This window comes from Somniosus microcephalus, unplaced genomic scaffold (assembly GCF_052327205.1).
Source record: "Somniosus microcephalus isolate GS21.2 unplaced genomic scaffold, FLI_Smic_1.0 unresolved_chr1, whole genome shotgun sequence".
NCBI lineage: Eukaryota > Metazoa > Chordata > Chondrichthyes > Squaliformes > Somniosidae > Somniosus > Somniosus microcephalus.
In genome coordinates, this window is record NW_028225179.1 from 163,759,257 (window position 1) to 163,779,585 (window position 20,329).

At 50.0% G+C, this 20,329-nt stretch overlaps 1 protein-coding gene across 1 annotated transcript in view; it reads right to left on the minus strand.

Annotated features, from left to right (window-relative positions):
- The window catches only part of LOC147096445 (nuclear factor 7, ovary-like), a 34,123-nt gene extending 15,025 nt beyond the window's left edge, over positions 1–19,098 (minus strand). Inside the window, exons 1-2 of the mRNA XM_085975233.1 lie at positions 18,631–19,098; positions 1,095–1,190 (exon numbers count right to left, since the gene is read on the minus strand). Coding sequence (XP_085831359.1) covers positions 1,095–1,190; positions 18,631–19,041 — 507 coding nt within the window. The 5' untranslated portion in view covers positions 19,042–19,098. The remainder of the gene's footprint in view (positions 1–1,094; positions 1,191–18,630) is intronic.
- Between the last annotated feature and the right edge of the window lie 1,231 nt (positions 19,099–20,329).

Genomic DNA, 20,329 nt, shown 5'->3' on the forward strand with positions numbered 1-20,329 from the left:
GAAACGCTGTTTACAGAGGTCACGGACCATCATCAAGGACCCTACCCACCCCAGCCACAGTCTGTTCGCCCTCCTGCCATCTGGGAGACGCTACAGATGCATTCGCACCCGAACGACCAGATTTAGGAACAGCTTCTTTCCCAGGGCTGTCATCCTACTGAACTCCACAAATAAACTCTAAAGCCTGCACATCTGCCAATGCACTTTATTATGGTTATGTTTATGTTAATGTATTACAAGCCAAATGAACGTTGAATGTTTAAATGTCTTAATCTAAATGTACACTCTCGGGAGCCGCAAGCCTACATTTCGTTGTACTGCACTTGTGCACTAACAATGACAATAAAGCTGATTATGATTATGAAAATATTCATTTAATACCTCACCTACATCTTCCGGCTCTACACACAGATCTCACTGAAACCTATAAAATTCTGACAGGGCTAGACAGACTGGATGCAGGGAGGATGTTTCCCCTGGCTGGGGGGTCCAGAACGAGGGGTCACAGTCTCAGGATACGGGGTAGGACATTTAGGACTGAGATGAGGAGAAATTTCTTCACTCAGAGGGTGGTGAACCTGTGGAATTCTCTACCACAGAAGGCTGTGGAGGCCAAGTCACTGAATATATTTAAGAAGGAGATAGATTTCTAGATGCAAAAGGCGTCAAGGGGTATGGGGAGAGAGCGGGGATATGGTATTGAGATAGAGGATCAGCCATGATCATATTGAATGGCGGAGCAGGCTCGAGGGGCCGAATGGCCGACTCCTGCTCCTATTTTTTTATGATTCTAAAAACTTGGTCAAAGAGGTAGGTTTTAAGGAGCGCCTTAAAAGGAGGAGAGGTAGAGAGGCAGACAGGTTTAGGTTGGGAATCCCAGAGCTTAGGGCCTAGGCAGCTGAAGGCACGGCCACCAATGGTTGAGCAATTCTAATCAGGGATGCTGATTCCAACAGTGACTACACTTCAAAAGTACTTCAATGGTTGTGAAGCACTTTGGGATGGATTGAAGTTGTGAAAAGCACTATAGAAATTCAAGTTCTTTCTTTGCTAACTAACCGAGACCCAGGAAAATCCGCACGTACTGAACTTACTTTGAGTTCTGAAATGTTGTGCTTCTGTTTCAGCTCCACTTCAACAGCAGCTGCCTTCTCCTTGCTCAGAGAGTCCAAAGTCACCTTTAGTTTCTCCTATAAATGAAATTCAGATGTCAAAAAAATACTTCTCTAAACATGCGTCGTCCCTGCCCTGAAGCTCGACACATTGATCTCGTGTGTAGCGGAGTCAGAAAAGGGCCTCACACTCCGATTCCTCTCTCTGGCAGATGATGCATTTGTTTACAACTAGCTGGGGGGGCCCGGCGTTGCCTAGGCTTTTTTGTGGAGTGGCAGTTTACAGGGCCGCGCGGTTGACGGCCGGCCGCTGCCCCGCTCTGTGCCTCGGGCCGAGCGGTTGTCAGGCCCGGCCCGGCTCGAGTGAGGCGAACTCACCTCCTGCTCCGGCGGGCCGGGAGCGGGATACTGTGCCGGAGCCGCAACGTGGGGGTTTGTTGTGCTGGTGCTGTCGGTATGAAAAAAATGGCGGTGACGTTTCGGGAGGCTGCAGGATTAGGCCCGCCCACACACGGAATGAAAGGCCCCCCGTGACGCAGCGATTGGTCAACCATCAGGTCACTGAATTGTAGGATTGGTCAACCATCACGTCACTCAATGCTAATGAGCGGTAGGATTGGTCAGCCACTAATGAGCGGATTTTTGAACGTTTTTTGTATACTGTCCGAACAATTTTTGTCTGACCAAAAAGTAAATACGCCTATGACACTCCCGATCATAACCTTTCTTTTGATATAACATATGTGTAGGTACGCTCTATAACTTTTGAGTGTATAGCGGACAGACAGACAGACAAACCAACTGCTTTATTATTTATATATATAATATATATAGATAGATAGATGAGATGGCAATAGGTTGGGAGAAGGGGAAGTGCAACGAGACCTGGGTGTCCTTGTGCACCAGTCGCTGAAAGTAAGCATGCAGGTGCAGCAGGCGGTTAAAAAGGCACATGGTATATTGGCCTTCGTAGCGAGAGGGTTTGAGTACAGGAGCAAGGATGTCTTGCTGCAGTTGTACAGGGCCTTGGTGAGACCACACCTTGAGTACTGTGTGCAGTTTTGGTCGCCTTATCTGAGGAAGGATGTTCTTGCCATGGAAGGAGTGCAGCAAAGATTCACCAGGCTGATACCTGGAATGGCAGGAATGACGTATGAGGAGAGATTGGGCTTGTACTCACTGGAGTTTAGAAGAATGAGAGGGGAACTCATCGAAACTTATAAAATTCTAACAGGACTAGACAGACTAGATGCAGGAAGGATGTTCCTGATGGTCGGGGAGTCCAGAACCAGGGGTCACAGTCTAAGGATAAGGGGTAAGCCATTTAGGACAGAGATGAGGAGGAATTTCTTCACCCAGAGAGTGGTGAACCTGTGGAATTCTCTACCACAGAAGGCAGTAGAGGCCAATTCATTAAATATATTCAAGAAGGAGTTGGATATATTTCTTAAGGCTAAAAGGATCAAGGGATATGGGGAGAAGGCAGGGACAGGGTACTGAGTTTGGATGATCAGCCATGATCTCATTGAATGGCGGAGCAGCCTTGAGGGGCCGAATGGCCTACTCCTGCTCCTATCTTCCATGTTTCTATGTCCCATCTACTCCTCAAAATCAACCAGATTCTTCAAACACTGAGGTCAAGGGTTCAGAGATTAATTAAGCCTAGGCCCAACCATCTTCAGCTGCTTCATCAATGACCTTCCCTCCATCATAAGGTCAGAAGTGGGGATGTTCGCTGATGATTGCACAGTGTTGAGGTCCATTCGCAACTCCTCAGATAATGAAGCAGTCCATGCCCGCATGCAGCAAGACCTGGACAACATTCAGGCTTGGGCTGGTAAGTGGCAAGAAACATTCGCACCACACAAATGCCAGGCAATGACTATCTTGAACAAGCAAGAGTCTAACCACCGCTCCTTGACATTCAAAGGCATTACCATTGCCGAATCCCCCACCATCAACATCCTGGGGGTTACCATTGACCAGAAGCTTAACTGGACCAGCCACATAAATACTTTGGCTACAAGAGTAGGTCAGAGGCTGGGTATTCTGCGGCAAGTGTCTCACTTCCTGACTCCCATAACCTTTCCACCTTTTACAAGGCACAAGTCAGGAATATGATGAAATACTCTCCATTTGCCTGGATGAGTGCAGCTCCAACAACACTCAAGAGGCTCGACACCATCCAGGACAAAGCAGTCCGCTTGATTGGCACCCCATCCACCACCTTAAACATTCACTCCCTCCACCACCGGCGCACCGTGGCTGCAGTGTGTACCATCTACAAGATGCACTGCAGCAACTCGCCAAGGCTTCTTCGGCAGCACCTCCCAAACCCGCGACCTCTACCACATAGAAGGACAAGGGCAGCAGGCGCATGGGAACACCACCACCTCCAAGTTCCCCTGCAAGACACACGCCATCCTGACTTGGAAATATATCGCCAATCCTTCACAGTCGTTGGGTCAGAATCCTGGAACTCCCTCCCTAACAGCACTGTGGGAGTACTTTCACCACACGGACTGCAGCAGTTCAAGAAGGCGGCTCACCACCACCTTCTCGAGGGCAACTGGGGATGGGCAATAAATGCTGGCATTGCCAGCGGTGCCCACATCCCAGGAACAAATAAATAAAAATAAAGTATACAGTACATGCAATAGTACTGAGACACACACTTGAAACAGTACTTACAACCGCACGCCTGGCGATATAGGTTGGGTACCCTAATGCATTCCAGTTCTGAGCTCAGTATTCAGGTGGGTCGAATCCATCGAATCAAAATTCTTGTTACAATTTGCCACTTTTACATCTTTCTCTTACCTCTGCTACGTGAACAGTAGCATGTTTTCCCATTACATGATACCAACAGTTCAAAACAACTCCACAAAAGGAGAAACTACAGGAAACTCATTTTTATCCGGCACCGATGGGGCCGGCGTGGTGCCGGTTGATCAAAAAGTCCGGATTACAGAGAGGTGTGCTTACCAAGGTACGAGAGCCCCGTACACGGCCGCAGGTGCAGGAGCCCCGGTTACACGGCCACAGATCCAGGAGTCCCTGTTGCACGGCCACAGATCCAGGAGTCCCAGTTACACGGCACTTGTGCAGGAGTCCCGGTTGCACGGCCACAGATCCAGGAACCCCGGTTACACGGCCACAGGTGCAGGAACCCCGGTTACACGGCCACAGATCCAGGAACCCCAGTTACACGGCCACAGATCCAGGAGTCCCAGTTACACGGCACTTGTGCAGGAGTCCCGGTTGCACGGCCACAGATCCAGGAACCCCGGTTACACGGCCACAGGTGCAGGAACCCCGGTTACACGGCCACAGATCCAGGAACTCCGGTTACACGGCCACAGATCCAGGAACCCCAGTTACACGGCCACAGATCCAGGAGTCCCGGTTGCACGGCCACAGATCCAGGAACCCCAGTTACACGGCCACAGATCCAGGAACCCCGGTTACACGGCCACAGATCCAGGAACCCGTTACACGGCCACAGATCCAGGAACCCCGGTTACACGGCCACAGATCCAGGAGTCCCGGTTACACGGCCATGGATCCAGGAACCCCAGTTACACGGCCACAGATCCAGGAACCCCGGTTGCACGGCCACAGATCCAGGAACCCCGGTTACACGGCCACAGGTGCAGGAACCCCGGTTACACGGCCACAGATCCAGGAACTCCGGTTACACGGCCACAGATCCAGGAACCCCAGTTACACGGCCACAGATCCAGGAGTCCCGGTTGCACGGCCACAGATCCAGGAACCCCGGTTACACGGCCACAGATCCAGGAGTCCCGGTTACACGGCCATGGATCCAGGAACCCCAGTTACACGGCCACAGATCCAGGAACCCCGGTTACACGGCCACAGATCCAGGAACCCCGGTTACACGGCCACAGATCCAGGAACCCCGGTTACACGGCCACAGATCCAGGAACCCCGGTTACACGGCCACAGATCCAGGAACCCCGGTTACACGGCCACAGATCCAGGAACCCCGGTTACACGGCCACAGATCCAGGAACCCCGGTTACACGGCCACAGATCCAGGAACCCCGGTTACACGGCCACAGATCCAGGAACCCCGGTTACACGGCCACAGATCCAGGAACCCCGGTTACACGGCCACTAATATATAGTAAATCTTACCTGAACCTACTCCTGAATTTTGCCGGTTAAGAGAGGTTTCCGGATATTTAGGTGCCGGTTAAAAGAGAGTTTCCTGTACAGGAAACTTTTTTTTATCCGGCACCGATGGGACCGACGTGGTGCCGGTTCATCAAAAATTCCAGATAACCGAAAGCTATAGTAAAAGGTACGGAGCTGAGAGTTCCGTATAAAGCAACAAACCCTGTTGCTTAGCAACAGGTGCAGAACAATGGCCACAAGTTCCAAGTGTCTCTGTAGCTTAGCAACAGCTGCAGCCACACCCTTGCACAGCAACAGATGGAGGAAGGCAAGTAATAAAACTTACCTGAACCTACTCCTGAATTTTGCCGGTTAACCGAGATTTCCGGTTATTTAGGTGCCGGTAAATCGAGAGTTTCCTGTAGTAAGAATCTCTATCATAGAATGATACAGCACAGAAGGAGGCCATTCAGCCCATCATGCCTGTGCTGGCTCTTTGGCAGAGCTATCCAATTTAGTTCTATCTCCCGCACTTCTGCTCTCACCCCTGCCCCTCCCTCCCGGAACCACGATAGGGTTCCCCTTGTCCTCACCTTTCACCCCACCAGCCTCCACATTCAACGGATCATCCTCCGGCATTTCCGCTACCTCCAAAGTGATCCCACCACCAAACGTATTTTCCCCTCCCCTTTCAGCATTCCGTAGGGACCGCTCCCTCCGAGACACCCTAGTCTACTCCTCTATCACCCCAAACAGCCCTTCCCCTTCGCCTGGCACCTTCCCGTGCAAGCGGAGGAGATGTAACACCTGCCCTTATACCTCCCCCCTTCCCACTGTCCAGGGCCCCAAACACCCCTTCCAGGTGAAACAGCGATTTACTTGTACTTCTTGCAATCTGGTATACTGTATTCGCTGCTCACGATGCGGTCTCCTCTACATTGGGGAGACCAAACGCAGATTGGGTGACCGCTTTGCGGAACACCTCCGTTCAGTCCGTAAGGGTGACCCCGAGCTTCCGGTCGCCTGTCATTTTAATTCACCACTCCATTCCCACTTGGACCTCACCGTCCTTGGCCTCTTGTATTGTTCCACGGAAGCTCAACGTAAACTCAAGGAACAGCACCTCATCTTCCGATTAGGCAGTCTGCAGCCTTCCGGACTCAATATCGAGTTCAACAATTTCAGATCATAACCTCAGCCCTTGTTACACATTTTTTCTTGTAATTTTTCCACTCCTTTTCCCCCACCCCCCTTTCCTTTTGTTTCTCTCTCACACCTGGCAGCTATCTCTTGCCCTGCCAGTACACTTCACACCTAATCTCAGCCTATTACCATCTCGTCTGGCTCTTTTGTTTCTTTCACTTCTTTTGTCCGATCGCAGCCCTGCCTTCGATCTAGTTTCCTTTCTTTCCAGTTTTGAAGAAGGGTTCGACCCGAAACGTCAACTCAAATTTCTCTCCACGGATGTTGCCTGACCTGCTGAGTTTTTCCAGCATTTTCTGTTGTTATATCCAATTAACCCCACTCCCCTGCTCTTTCCCCATAGCCGTGTAATTTTTTACCAACTCCCTTTTGAAAGTTACTATTGAATCTGTATCCACCGCCCTTTCAGGCAGCGCATTCCAGATCACAACTCGCTGTGTAAAAAGAAATGTCCTCATCTCGCCTCTGGCTATTTTGCCAATCACTTTAAATCTCTTTCCTCTGGTTACCGACCCTTCGGTCAATGGAAACAGTTTCTCCTGACTTACTCTATCAAAACCCTTCAAGATTTTGAACAGCTCTATTAAATCTCCCCTTAACCTTTTCTGCTCCAAGGAGATAAATTCCAGCTTCTCCAGTCTCTCCACGTAACTGAAGTCCCACATCCCTGCAACCATTCTGTTCTGCACCCTCTCTAAGGCCTTGGCCATCCTTCTTAAAACGTGGTGCCCAGAATTCAACACAATACTCCAGCTGGTGTCTAACCAGTGTTTTCTATATCTTATCTATAATCTACAACTAGCGGAATCTCTCGCTGATCAGCACCTTTTCCAGTGGGCTCATGTGATCACTGTGCTTCCTTAATGATTAATCTTACACCTTTTTCCCTGTTAGTTAAGTGAAGTTTCACCGAGTGACTTTTTAAAAATTATAAGTCTGTCTTTGATTCTGTACCACTCACAGCCCCAGTACCCGAGCTCTCAACTCTTAATTAAAAAGCTGTTCTGTTTTCCCCATTATCTCAGTGCGACAGTTCTCTTCAATTTAGGACGAGCACATCTCCAATGAACTTGCGCTGTCGGGGTTAGATCTCAGTTCAAAGATTCAGTGGTCACCACCCTAGAATTGCTGTGTACTCTTGTACTATTTTAAGACATTACAATTTAAGAATCGTAATTCCCCACTTCATAAACTAAGGTTAAAAGTTAACATCACTGCAATATAAAATCAGTCCAAGTCAGTAGCAGACATCTGCTGTTACTCTGATTAACACTTTCCTTACAGTCTGAATGAATGGATCTCAGCTAGAGTGGGGATCGGAGCCACAACTCTTCACCTCAACAACCCCAGGATGGGAAAGGGAGAGAAGCAAGCCAGGGTTCCCACTCCCGATCAACATTCAGTGACTCCCGCTGAAAGAGAGCGTGCGTGCGTGCGTGTGTGTATAGAGGCTAGACTCCAGCCCATAGAGTGATGCTTACATAGCCGAACAGTCTGCTACCACCCACTGTCTGCATAGAGGCTAGACTCCAGCCCATACAGTGATGCTTACATAGCTGAATAGCCTGTCACCCCTCACTGTTTGTGTAGAGGCCAGAATCCAGCCCGTACAGTGATGCTTACATAGACGAATAGCCTGCTACTACCCACTGTCTGTATAGAGGCTAGAATGCTACAGGTACAGTGATGTTTACATGGGCGAATAACTTGTCACCCCTTCACTGTCTGTATGCAGACCAGAATCCAGCCCGTACAGCGATGTTTACATGGCCGAATAACCTGTCACCCCCTCACTGTCTGTATAGAGGCCAGAATCCAGCAGATACAGCAATGTTTACATGGCCGAATAACCTGTCACCCCCTCACTGTCTGTATAGAGGCCAGAATCCAGCAGGTACAGTGATGCTTACATGGCCGAATAACCTGTCACCCCCTCACTGTCTGTATAGAGGCCAGAATCCAGCAGATACAGCAATGTTTACATGGCCGAATAACCTGTCACCCCCTCACTGTCTGTATAGAGGCCAGAATCCAGCAGGTACAGTGATGCTTACATGGCCGAATAACCTGTCACCCCCTCACTGTCTGTATAGAGGCCAGAATCCAGCAGGTACAGTGGTGCTTACATGGCCGAATAACCTGTCACCCCCTCACTGTCTGTATAGAGGCCAGAATCCAGCAGATACAGCGGTGTTTACATGGCCGAATAACCTGTCACCGCCTCACTGTCTGTATAGAGGCCAGAATCTAGCAGGTACAGTGATCTTTACATGGCCGAATAACCTGTCAACCCCCTCACTGTCTGTATAGAGGCCAGAATCCAGCAGGTACAATGATGTTTACATGGCCGAATAACCTGTCAACCCCCTCACTGTCTGTATAGAGGCCAGAATCCAGCAGGTACAGCGATGTTTACATGGCCGAATAACCTGTCACCCCCTCACTGTCTGTATAGAGGCCAGAATCCAGCCGTACAGCGATGTTTACATGGCCGAATAACCTGTCACCCCCTCACTGTCTGTATAGAGGCCAGAATCCAGCAGGCACAGTGATGCTTACATAGATGAATAGCCTGCTACCACCTACTGTCTGTATAGAGGCCAGAATTTAACAGGCACAGTGATGTTTACATGGCCGAATAACCTGTCACCCCCTCACTGTCTGTATAGAGGCCAGAATCCAGCAGGCACAGTGATCTTTACATAGATGAATAGCCTGCTACCACCTACTGTCTGTATAGAGGCCAGAATTTAACAGGCACAGTGATGTTTACATGGCCGAATAACCTGTCAACCCCCTCACTGTCTGTATAGAGGCCAGAATCCAGCCTGTACAGTGATGCTTACATAGATGAATAGCCTGCTACCACCCACTGTATGAACAGAGGCCAGAATCCAGCCCATAAGTGATGCTTACATAGATGAATAGCCTGCTACCACCTACTGTCTGTATAGAGGCCAGAATTTAACAGGCACAGTGATGTTTACATGGCCGAATAACCTGTCAACCCCCTCACTGTATAGAGGCCAGAATTTAGCAGGTGCAGTGATGTTTACATGGCCGAATAACCTGTCACCCCCTCACTGTCTGTATAGAGGCCAGAATCCAGCAGGCACAGTGATGTTTCCATGGCCGAATAACCTGTTACCCCCTCACTGTCTGTATAGAGGCCAGACTCCAGCCTGTACAGTGATGCTTACATAGATGAATAGCCTGCTACCACCCACTGTCTGTATAGAGGCCAGAATCCAGCAGGTACAGTGATGTTTACATGGCCGAATAACCTGTCAACCCCCTCACTGTCTGTATAGAGGCCAGAATCCAGCAAGTACAATGATGTTTACATGGCCGAATAACCTGTCACCCCCTCACTGTCTGTATAGAGGCCAGAATCCAGCCCGTACAGTGATGTTTACATGGCCGAATAACCTGTCACCCACTCACTCTCTGTATAGAGGCCAGAATCCAGCCCGTACAGTGATGTTTACATGGCCGAATAACCTGTCACCCACTCACTCTCTGTATAGAGGCCAGAATCTAGCAGATACAGTGATGTTTACATGGCCGAATAACCTGTCACCCCTCACTGTCTGTATAGAGGCCAGAATCCAGCCCGTACAGCGATGTTTACATGGCCGAATAACCTGTCACCCCCTCACTGTCTGTATAGAGGCCAGAATCCAGCCCGTACAGCGATGTTTACATGGCCGAATAACCTGTCACCCCCTCACTGTCTGTATAGAGGCCAGAATCCAGCAGATACAGCAATGTTTACATGGCCGAATAACCTGTCACCCCCTCACTGTCTGTATAGAGGCCAGAATCCAGCAGGTACAGTGATGCTTACATGGCCGAATAACCTGTCACCCCCTCACTGTCTGTATAGAGGCCAGAATCTAGCAGGTACAGTGATCTTTACATGGCCGAATAACCTGTCAACCCCCTCACTGTCTGTATGGAGGCCAGAATCTAGCAGATACAATGATGTTTACATGGCCGAATAACCTGTCACCCCTCACTGTCTGTATAGAGGCCAGAATCCAGCCCGTACAGCGATGTTTACATGGCCGAATAACCTGTCACCCCCTCACTGTCTGTATAGAGGCCAGAATCCAGCCCGTACAGCGATGTTTACATGGCCGAATAACCTGTCACCCCCTCACTGTCTGTATAGAGGCCAGAATCCAGCAGATACAGCAATGTTTACATGGCCGAATAACCTGTCACCCCCTCACTGTCTGTATAGAGGCCAGAATCCAGCAGGTACAGTGATGCTTACATGGCCGAATAACCTGTCACCCCCTCACTGTCTGTATAGAGGCCAGAATCCAGCAGATACAGCGGTGTTTACATGGCCGAATAACCTGTCACCGCCTCACTGTCTGTATAGAGGCCAGAATCTAGCAGGTACAGTGATCTTTACATGGCCGAATAACCTGTCAACCCCCTCACTGTCTGTATGGAGGCCAGAATCTAGCAGATACAATGATGTTTACATGGCCGAATAACCTGTCACCCCTCACTGTCTGTATAGAGGCCGGAATCCAGCCCGTACAGCGATGTTTACATGGCCGAATAACCTGTCACCCACTCACTGTCTGTATAGAGGCCAGAATCCAGCAGGTACAATGATGTTTACATGGCCGAATAACCTGTCAACCCCCTCACTGTCTGTATAGAGGCCAGAATCCAGCAGGTACAGCGATGTTTACATGGCCGAATAACCTGTCACCCTCTCACTGTCTGTATAGAGGCCAGAATCCAGCCGTACAGCGATGTTTACATGGCCGAATAACCTGTCACCCCGTCACTGTCTGTATAGAGGCCAGAATCCAGCAGGCACAGTGATGCTTACATAGATGAATAGCCTGCTACCACCTACTGTCTGTATAGAGGCCAGAATTTAACAGGCACAGTGATGTTTACATGGCCGAATAACCTGTCACCCCCTCACTGTCTGTATAGAGGCCAGAATCCAGCAGGCACAGTGATCTTTACATAGATGAATAGCCTGCTACCACCTACTGTCTGTATAGAGGCCAGAATTTAACAGGCACAGTGATGTTTACATGGCCGAATAACCTGTCAACCCCCTCACTGTCTGTATAGAGGCCAGAATCCAGCCTGTACAGTGATGCTTACATAGATGAATAGCCTGCTACCACCCACTGTATGAACAGAGGCCAGAATCCAGCCCATAAGTGATGCTTACATAGATGAATAGCCTGCTACCACCTACTGTCTGTATAGAGGCCAGAATTTAACAGGCACAGTGATGTTTACATGGCCGAATAACCTGTCAACCCCCTCACTGTATAGAGGCCAGAATTTAGCAGGTACAGTGATGTTTACATGGCCGAATAACCTGTCACCCCCTCACTGTCTGTATAGAGGCCAGAATCCAGCAGGAACAGTGATGTTTACATGGCCGAATAACCTGTCAACCCCTCACTGTCTGTATAGAAGCCAGAATCCAGCACGTACAGTGATGTTTCCATGGCCGAATAACCTGTTACCCCCTCACTGTCTGTATAGAGGCCAGAATCCAGCCTGTACAGTGATGCTTACATAGATGAATAGCCTGCTACCACCCACTGTCTGTATAGAGGCCAGAATCCAGCAGGTACAGTGATGTTTACATGGCCGAATAACCTGTCAACCCCCTCACTGTCTGTATAGAGGCCAGAATCCAGCAAGTACAATGATGTTTACATGGCCGAATAACCTGTCACCCCCTCACTGTCTGTATAGAGGCCAGAATCCAGCAGATACAGCAATGTTTACATGGCCGAATAACCTGTCAACCCCTCACTGTCTGTATAGAGGCCAGAATCCAGCAGGTACAGTGATGCTTACATGGCCGAATAACCTGTCACCCCCTCACTGTCTGTATAGAGGCCAGAATCCAGCAGGCACAGTGATGTTTACATGGCCGAATAACCTGTCACCCACTCACTGTCTGTATAGAGGCCAGAATTTAACAGGCACAGCGATGTTTACATGGCCGAATAACCTGTCAACCCCCTCACTGTCTGTATAGAGGCCAGAATCCAGCAGGCACAGTGATGCTTACATAGATGAATAGCCTGCTACCACCGTCTGTATAGAGGCCAGAATTTAACAGGCACAGCGATGTTTACATGGCCGAATAACCTGTCAACCCCCTCACTGTCTGTATAGAGGCCAGAATCCAGCAGGCACAGTGATGCTTACATAGATGAATAGCCTGCTACCACCGTCTGTATAGAGGCCAGAATTTAACAGGCACAGCGATGTTTACATGGCCGAATAACCTGTCAAACCCCTCACTGTCTGTATAGAGGCCAGAATCTAGCAGGTACAGCGATGTTTACATGGCCGAATAACCTGTCACCGCCTCACTGTCTGTATAGAGGCCAGAATCTAGCAGGTACAGTGATCTTTACATGGCCGAATAACCTGTCAACCCCCTCACTGTCTGTATGGAGGCCAGAATCTAGCAGATACAATGATGTTTACATGGCCGAATAACCTGTCACCCCTCACTGTCTGTATAGAGGCCAGAATCCAGCCCGTACAGCGATGTTTACATGGCCGAATAACCTGTCACCCCCTCACTGTCTGTATCGAGGCCAGAATCCAGCAAGTACAATGATGTTTACATGGCCGAATAACCTGTCACCCCCTCACTGTCTGTATAGAGGCCAGAATCCAGCCCGTACAGTGATGTTTACATGGCCGAATAACCTGTCACCCCTCACTGTCTGTATAGAGGCCAGAATCCAGCCCGTACAGTGATCTTTACATGGCCGAATAACCTGTCAACCCCCTCACTGTCTGTATGGAGGCCAGAATCTAGCAGATACAATGATGTTTACATGGCCGAATAACCTGTCACCCCTCACTGTCTGTATAGAGGCCAGAATCCAGCCCGTACAGCGATGTTTACATGGCCGAATAACCTGTCACCCCCTCACTGTCTGTATAGAGGCCAGAATCTAGCAGGTACAGTGATGCTTACATGGCCGAATAACCCGTCAACCCCCTCACTGTCTGTATAGATCCCAGAATCTAGCAGGTACAGTGATGTTTACATGGCCGAATAATCTGTCAACCCCCTCGCTGTCTGTATAGAGGCCAGAATCCAGCAAGTACAATGATGTTTACATGGCCGAATAACCTGTCACCCCCTCACTGTCTGTATAGAGGCCAGAATCCAGCCCGTACAGTGATGTTTACATGGCCGAATAACCTGTCACCCACTCACTCTCTGTATAGAGGCCAGAATCCAGCCCGTACAGTGATGTTTACATGGCCGAATAACCTGTCACCCACTCACTCTCTGTATAGAGGCCAGAATCTAGCAGATACAGTGATGTTTACATGGCCGAATAACCTGTCACCCCCTCACTGTCTGTATAGAGGCCAGAATCCAGCCCGTACAGCGATGTTTACATGGCCGAATAACCTGTCACCCCCTCACTGTCTGTATAGAGGCCAGAATCCAGCAGATACAGCAATGTTTACATGGCCGAATAACCTGTCACCCCCTCACTGTCTGTATAGAGGCCAGAATCCAGCAGGTACAGTGATGCTTACATGGCCGAATAACCTGTCACCCCCTCACTGTCTGTATAGAGGCCAGAATCCAGCAGGTACAGTGGTGCTTACATGGCCGAATAACCTGTCACCCCCTCACTGTCTGTATAGAGGCCAGAATCCAGCAGATACAGCGGTGTTTACATGGCCGAATAACCTGTCACCGCCTCACTGTCTGTATAGAGGCCAGAATCTAGCAGGTACAGTGATCTTTACATGGCCGAATAACCTGTCAACCCCCTCACTGTCTGTTTGGAGGCCAGAATCTAGCAGATACAATGATGTTTACATGGCCGAATAACCTGTCACCCCTCACTGTCTGTATAGAGGCCAGAATCCAGCCCGTACAGCGATGTTTACATGGCCGAATAACCTGTCACCCACTCACTGTCTGTATAGAGGCCAGAATCCAGCAGGTACAATGATGTTTACATGGCCGAATAACCTGTCAACCCCCTCACTGTCTGTATAGAGGCCAGAATCCAGCAGGTACAGCGATGTTTACATGGCCGAATAACCTGTCACCCCCTCACTGTCTGTATAGAGGCCAGAATCCAGCCGTACAGCGATGTTTACATGGCCGAATAACCTGTCACCCCGTCACTGTCTGTATAGAGGCCAGAATCCAGCAGGCACAGTGATGCTTACATAGATGAATAGCCTGCTACCACCTACTGTCTGTATAGAGGCCAGAATTTAACAGGCACAGTGATGTTTACATGGCCGAATAACCTGTCACCCCCTCACTGTCTGTATAGAGGCCAGAATCCAGCAGGCACAGTGATCTTTACATAGATGAATAGCCTGCTACCACCTACTGTCTGTATAGAGGCCAGAATTTAACAGGCACAGTGATGTTTACATGGCCGAATAACCTGTCAACCCCCTCACTGTATAGAGGCCAGAATTTAGCAGGCACAGTGATGTTTACATGGCCGAATAACCTGTCACCCCCTCACTGTCTGTATAGAGGCCAGAATCCAGCAGGCACAGTGATGTTTACATGGCCGAATAACCTGTCAACCCCTCACTGTCTGTATAGAAGCCAGAATCCAGCACGTACAGTGATGTTTCCATGGCCGAATAACCTGTTACCCCCTCACTGTCTGCATAGAGGCCAGAATCCAGCCTGTACAGTGATGCTTACATAGATGAATAGCCTGCTACCACCCACTGTCTGTATAGAGGCCAGAATCCAGCAGGTACAGTGATGTTTACATGGCCGAATAACCTGTCACCCACTCACTCTCTGTATAGAGGCCAGAATCCAGCAAGTACAATGATGTTTACATGGCCGAATAACCTGTCACCCCCTCACTGTCTGTATAGAGGCCAGAATCCAGCAGATACAGCAATGTTTACATGGCCGAATAACCTGTCAACCCCTCACTGTCTGTATAGAGGCCAGAATCCAGCAGGTACAGTGATGCTTACATGGCCGAATAACCTGTCACCCCCTCACTGTCTGTATAGAGGCCAGAATCCAGCAGGCACAGTGATGTTTACATGGCCGAATAACCTGTCACCCACTCACTGTCTGTATAGAGGCCAGAATCCAGCAGGCACAGTGATGCTTACATAGATGAATAGCCTGCTACCACCGTCTGTATAGAGGCCAGAATTTAACAGGCACAGCGATGTTTACATGGCCGAATAACCTGTCAACCCCCTCACTGTCTGTATAGAGGCCAGAATCCAGCAGGCACAGTGATGCTTACATAGATGAATAGCCTGCTACCACCGTCTGTATAGAGGCCAGAATTTAACAGGCACAGCGATGTTTACATGGCCGAATAACCTGTCAAACCCCTCACTGTCTGTATAGAGGCCAGAATTTAACAGGCACAGTGATCTTTACATAGACGAATAACCTGTCAACCCCCTCACTGTCTGTATGGAGGCCAGAATCTAGCAGATACAGTGATGTTTACATGGCCGAATAACCTGTCACCCCTCACTGTCTGTATAGGGGCCAGAATCCAGCAGGTACAGTGATGTTTACATGGCCGAATAACCTGTCACCCCCTCACTGTCTGTATAGAGGCCAGAATCCAGCCCGTACAGCAATGTTTACATGGCCGAATAACCTGTCACCCACTCACTGTCTGTATAGAGGCCAGAATCCAGCAGGTACAATGATGTTTACATGGCCGAATAACCTGTCACCCCCTCACTGTCTGTATAGAGGCCAGAATCCAGCCCGTACAGCGATGTTTACATGGCCGAATAACCTGTCACCGCCTCACTGTCTGTATAGAGGCCAGAATCTAGCAGGTACAGTGATCTTTACATGGCCGAATAACCTGTCAACCCCCTCACTGTCTGTATGGAGGCCAGAATCTAGCAGATACAATGATGTTTACATGGCCGAATAACCTGTCACCCCTCACTGTCTGTATAGAGGCCAGAATCCAGCCCGTACAGCGATGTTTACATGGCCGAATAACCTGTCACCCCCTCACTGTCTGTATAGAGGCCAGAATCTAGCAGGTACAGTGATGCTTACATGGCCGAATAACCCGTCAACCCCCTCACTGTCTGTATAGATCCCAGAATCTAGCAGGTACAGTGATGTTTACATGGCCGAATAATCTGTCAACCCCCTCACTGTCTGTATAGAGGCCAGAATCCAGCAAGTACAATGATGTTTACATGGCCGAATATACTGTCACCCCCTCACTGTCTGTATAGAGGCCAGAATCCAGCCCGTACAGTGATGTTTACATGGCCGAATAACCTGTCACCCACTCACTCTCTGTATAGAGGCCAGAATCCAGCCCGTACAGTGATGTTTACATGGCCGAATAACCTGTCACCCACTCACTCTCTGTATAGAGGCCAGAATCTAGCAGATACAGTGATGTTTACATGGCCGAATAACCTGTCACCCCTCACTGTCTGTATAGAGGCCAGAATCCAGCCCATACAGCGATGTTTACATGGCCGAATATCCTGTCACCCCCTCACTGTCTGTATAGAGGCCAGAATCCAGCCCGTACAGCGATGTTTACATGGCCGAATAACCTGTCACCCCCTCACTGTCTGTATAGAGGCCAGAATCCAGCAGATACAGCAATGTTTACATGGCCGAATAACCTGTCACCCCCTCACTGTCTGTATAGAGGCCAGAATCCAGCAGGTACAGTGATGCTTACATGGCCGAATAACCTGTCACCCCCTCACTGTCTGTATAGAGGCCAGAATCCAGCAGGTACAGTGGTGCTTACATGGCCGAATAACCTGTCACCCCCTCACTGTCTGTATAGAGGCCAGAATCCAGCAGATACAGCGGTGTTTACATGGCCGAATAACCTGTCACCGCCTCACTGTCTGTATAGAGGCCAGAATCTAGCAGGTACAGTGATCTTTACATGGCCGAATAACCTGTCAACCCCCTCACTGTCTGTATGGAGGCCAGAATCTAGCAGATACAATGATGTTTACATGGCCGAATAACCTGTCACCCCTCACTGTCTGTATAGAGGCCAGAATCCAGCCCGTACAGCGATGTTTACATGGCCGAATAACCTGTCACCCACTCACTGTCTGTATAGAGGCCAGAATCCAGCAGGTACAATGATGTTTACATGGCCGAATAACCTGTCAACCCCCTCACTGTCTGTATAGAGGCCAGAATCCAGCAGGTACAGCGATGTTTACATGGCCGAATAACCTGTCACCCCCTCACTGTCTGTATAGAGGCCAGAATCCAGCCGTACAGCGATGTTTACATGGCCGAATAACCTGTCACCCCCTCACTGTCTGTATAGAGGCCAGAATCCAGCAGGCACAGTGATGCTTACATAGATGAATAGCCTGCTACCACCTACTGTCTGTATAGAGGCCAGAATTTAACAGGCACAGTGATGTTTACATGGCCGAATAACATGTCACCCCCTCACTGTCTGTATAGAGGCCAGAATCCAGCAGGCACAGTGATCTTTACATAGATGAATAGCCTGCTACCACCTACTGTCTGTATAGAGGCCAGAATTTAACAGGCACAGTGATGTTTACATGGCCGAATAACCTGTCAACCCCCTCACTGTATAGAGGCCAGAATTTAGCAGGCACAGTGATGTTTACATGGCCGAATAACCTGTCACCCCCTCACTGTCTGTATGGAGGCCAGAATCCAGCCCGTACAGTGATGTTTACATGGCCGAATAACCTGTCACCCCCTCACTGTCTGTATAGAGGCCGGAATCCAGCAGGTACAGTGATGTTTACATGGCCGAATAACCTGTCACCCCCCTCACTGTCTGTATAGAGGCCAGAATCCAGCAGGCACAGTGATGCTTACATAGTTGAATAGCCTGCTACCACCTACTGTCTGTATAGAGGCCAGAATTTAACAGGCACAGTGATGTTTACATGGCCGAATAACCTGTCACCCCCTCACTGTCTGTATAGAGGCCAGAATCCAACAGGTATAGTGATGTTTACATGGCCGAATAGCCCGCCCCCACTCGGCAGGAATCAACACCTGGGCTGTGGGCAGCAGAGGAGGAAAACTGGGGCTCTGTCCTTCCCAAGGCCTGTGAGTGAGAGGGAGGAAGGAGCCCTAGCACCAGCCACACAGCGAGGTCCCACTCACCCGGTAGCTCTCCACCGCCTCCTGGACGGGCATGAAGCTGTGGCCGCGGTGGGTGCGCCCGTCCCGGCAGATGTGGCAGACCAGCTGGCTGTCGGTGGCGCAGAAGAGCTTGAGCTCCTCCTGGTGCTCCTGGCAGCAGCGCCTGGCCTCCCTGCCGCCGGGCTGCAGGCTGAACCGGCGGGCTTTCTCGGCCAGGTTGGCCAGCACCCGGTTGACCTGGATGCTGCGCTGCGGGCACACCTCCCGGCACTCGGGGCAGGTGTTGGTGTCGCGGCCCCGCCAGCAGCGGCCGATGCAGCCCCGGCAGAAGTTGTGGCCGCACTCGAGCGTCACCGGGTCGCTGAAGAGCTCCAAGCAGACGGGGCACACCAGCTCCTCGGTGAAGCTCTCGGCCTGGTGCCTGGAAGCCATGTCAGAGAGAGAGGAAGGAGCACTTCCTCTGGGTGTGGGGGGGGGGGGAGAGAGAGAGATGGTGGGCGGGGAGAGCTGTCTTGGGTTTCCGTGTTTGTGTGTCTGTGTGTGTGCCGGTCTCACAGCCAAAGCTCACACTTCAGTTCCGAGCTGGGCTTTAACAAAAATAAATACATTTACCCCAGAAAAGCCTCAATCTGCAATTTGCAGTGCACGGGAGCAGTTTCACATAGAAACATAACAACATAAGAAATAGGAGCAGCACGGTGGCATAGTGGTTGGCACTGTTGCCTCACAGCGCCAGGGACCCAGGTTCGAATCTGGCCTCGGGCGACTGTCTGTGTGGAGTTTGCACATTCTCCCCGTGTTTGCGTGGGTTTCCTCCGGGTGCTCCGGTTTCCTCCCACAGTCCAAAGATGTGTGGGTTAGGTTGATTGGCTATGATAAATTGACCCTTAGTGTTAGGGGGATTAAATACGTGGGGTTACGGGGATAGGGTGGGATATGTGTTGGTGTAGGGGTTACGGGGATCGGGTGGGGTATGTGTCGGTGCAGGCTCGATGGGCCGAAATGGCCTCTATCTGTACTGTGGGGTTTCTGTGATTTCTGTGAGGAGCCAGGAGTAGGCCAATCGGCCCCTCGAGCCCGCTCCGCCATTCAATAAGATCATGGCTGATCTGATCCTAACCTCAAATCTTCTATCACTCTCCATCCCACCCGAACCCGTGTGATCTCCCGGGAGAGGCGAAAAACCAGATAAAAAACCCAATGGCCAATTTGGGAGAAAAAAATCTGGGAAATTCCTCTCCGACCCATCTAGGCGATCGAAACTCGTCCAGGAGATCACTCTGTCCCTGTATTTCCTGCAGTACTTACCTCCTGTAAAGGCGATCTCCACCCCAACCATCTCCTGAAATCTAACACAGAATTAGAACACAGTAGGAGCAGAACCAGGCTACACGGCCCCTGGGCCCGCTCCACTACCCACAGGGCCATGACCGATCCGAACCTAGACTCATGTCCAAATTCCTGCCCGCTCCCCATAACCCTTTATTCCCTTTACTTCTAGGAAACTGTCTATTTCTGTTTTAAATTTATGTAATAATGTAGCTTCTACAGCTTTTTGGGGCAGCATATTCCATGGACCTACCACCCTCTGACTGAAGTAGTTCCTCCTCATCTCAGTTTTGAAAGAGCAGCCCCTTATTCTAAGATTATGCCCCCTAGTTCTAGTTTCACCCATCATTGGGAACATCCTCACCGCATCCACCCGATCAAGCCCCTTCAC